Below are 1,465 nucleotides of genomic sequence, written 5' to 3' on the forward strand. Positions count from 1 at the left end.
CAATAAAGTAATAAAAATAAATAAACCCATTGGGGATAACTGAAGCCATTTTGCTCAACGAATTCCTAAAATAGCATCTACATGGTATCTACAGAATGTTACTTGTTTTCTCCTTAAAAACCTCTTAGTATTCTCACTGGTGGTTCACTCACCATCTGGATCATGTATTTCTCATGAGTTTCCATCAAAAGAAACTCTGCCCAAATCACACACCAATTGTTTAGAAAAGATCAAGAGGTAATCCACCATGTGCATAATCTAAGAGACACCATTTATTGCATCTTTATGGGCAGAAGAAACTGGCAGTCGTACCACACAGCTACCAAGTGGAGATAACAAAGATACTGACAGACGTCCGTCACCGAACCTCCCCATCGTGAATAGGTGTGAATGAAGCGGTCCAGAAATTCCATGAAAAGCAATGATCCAGTCACTCATCGGAGTTCTTGTTTGGAGTCTTCCACGAGGATTTCGTCCACTTTCATATCCGTTTCGGACACAGGGACCATATGGCATATTTGTTCTTGGAAAGCTAAGGCAATTGTGTATGGTTTTCCTTTCGGATGCTGCAGGCATCGTTGGAGGTAAGTATCATAATACCCTTTCCCTCTTCCCAGTCTGTTCCCCGTTTTGTCAAAACCAAGTCCCGGCATCAGGATGAGATCCAGACCATCTGTGGAAGAGAAAGGAAATACCTGGGGTGAAAGGACATCAAACGAACTTTTCATTCTTCAATTTCGTTTTCTTCCTGATCTGCCCCAAGAATTGAGGGAGAGGGTTTCCCAGGTTAAAAAGCTGGTTAAGTTGGATTTCCAGCTCATGGAAATAGCAACAGCATTTAGACTTATATGCCGCTTCACAATGCTTTACAGCCCTCTCTAAGCAGTTTAGAGTCAGCCTCTTGACCCCAACAATCTGGGTCCTCGCAGTTTTCTTGACAAGATTTCAGAAGTGGTTTGCCATTGCTTCCTCCCTAGGACTGAGACAGAGTGACTGGCCCAAGGTCACCCAAGTGACTTTGAGGCTAAAGCAGGACTAAAACTCACAGCCTCCCATTTCTAGCCCAGTGCCTTATGGATTTTTAACCCTTTCTAACCCTGCATCAAATGAGATCTTGTGTGTGTAGTCACCGTTTCTCTATCCTTATCATTTAAAAGTATTTAATGCATTTCTTTTCCAATGCCCCAGAGCAGCACACCTATATATTAAATAGAAAGCCCCCTCGAGACTAGAAAGCAAAATTAACACAAGGCCATATGAAAAGCAGAAAGCGTAGTAAGACTGGGGGGAAATATTCAATATGTCAGGGTAATGATGATTTAAAGCTGACCAGCCAATGTAAGCTGTAACTTAAGATGGTAAAATGAGGATGAGTCAGCAGAGGTATTGCCGCTTTAAGAAGCCGGGATATTGCCACTTTAAGAAGCTGTCTATATAAAGGAGGCCATGAGAGGGTATATATCTC

General features: G+C 42.3%; 1 protein-coding gene across 1 annotated transcript in view; it reads right to left on the reverse strand.

Moving 5' to 3' along the window:
• Window positions 1–248: 248 nt before the first annotated feature.
• LOC309398149 (5-formyltetrahydrofolate cyclo-ligase-like) overlaps window positions 249–1,465 on the reverse strand; it is a 22,358-nt gene continuing 21,141 nt past the window's right edge. Inside the window, exon 3 of the mRNA XM_081964752.1 lies at window positions 249–673. Coding sequence (XP_081820878.1) covers window positions 435–673 — 239 coding nt within the window. The 3' untranslated portion in view covers window positions 249–434. The remainder of the gene's footprint in view (window positions 674–1,465) is intronic.

Source organism: Natrix helvetica (genome assembly GCF_964273705.1).
Source record: "Natrix helvetica genome assembly, chromosome: 12".
In the NCBI taxonomy this organism is placed as follows: domain Eukaryota; kingdom Metazoa; phylum Chordata; class Lepidosauria; order Squamata; family Natricidae; genus Natrix; species Natrix helvetica.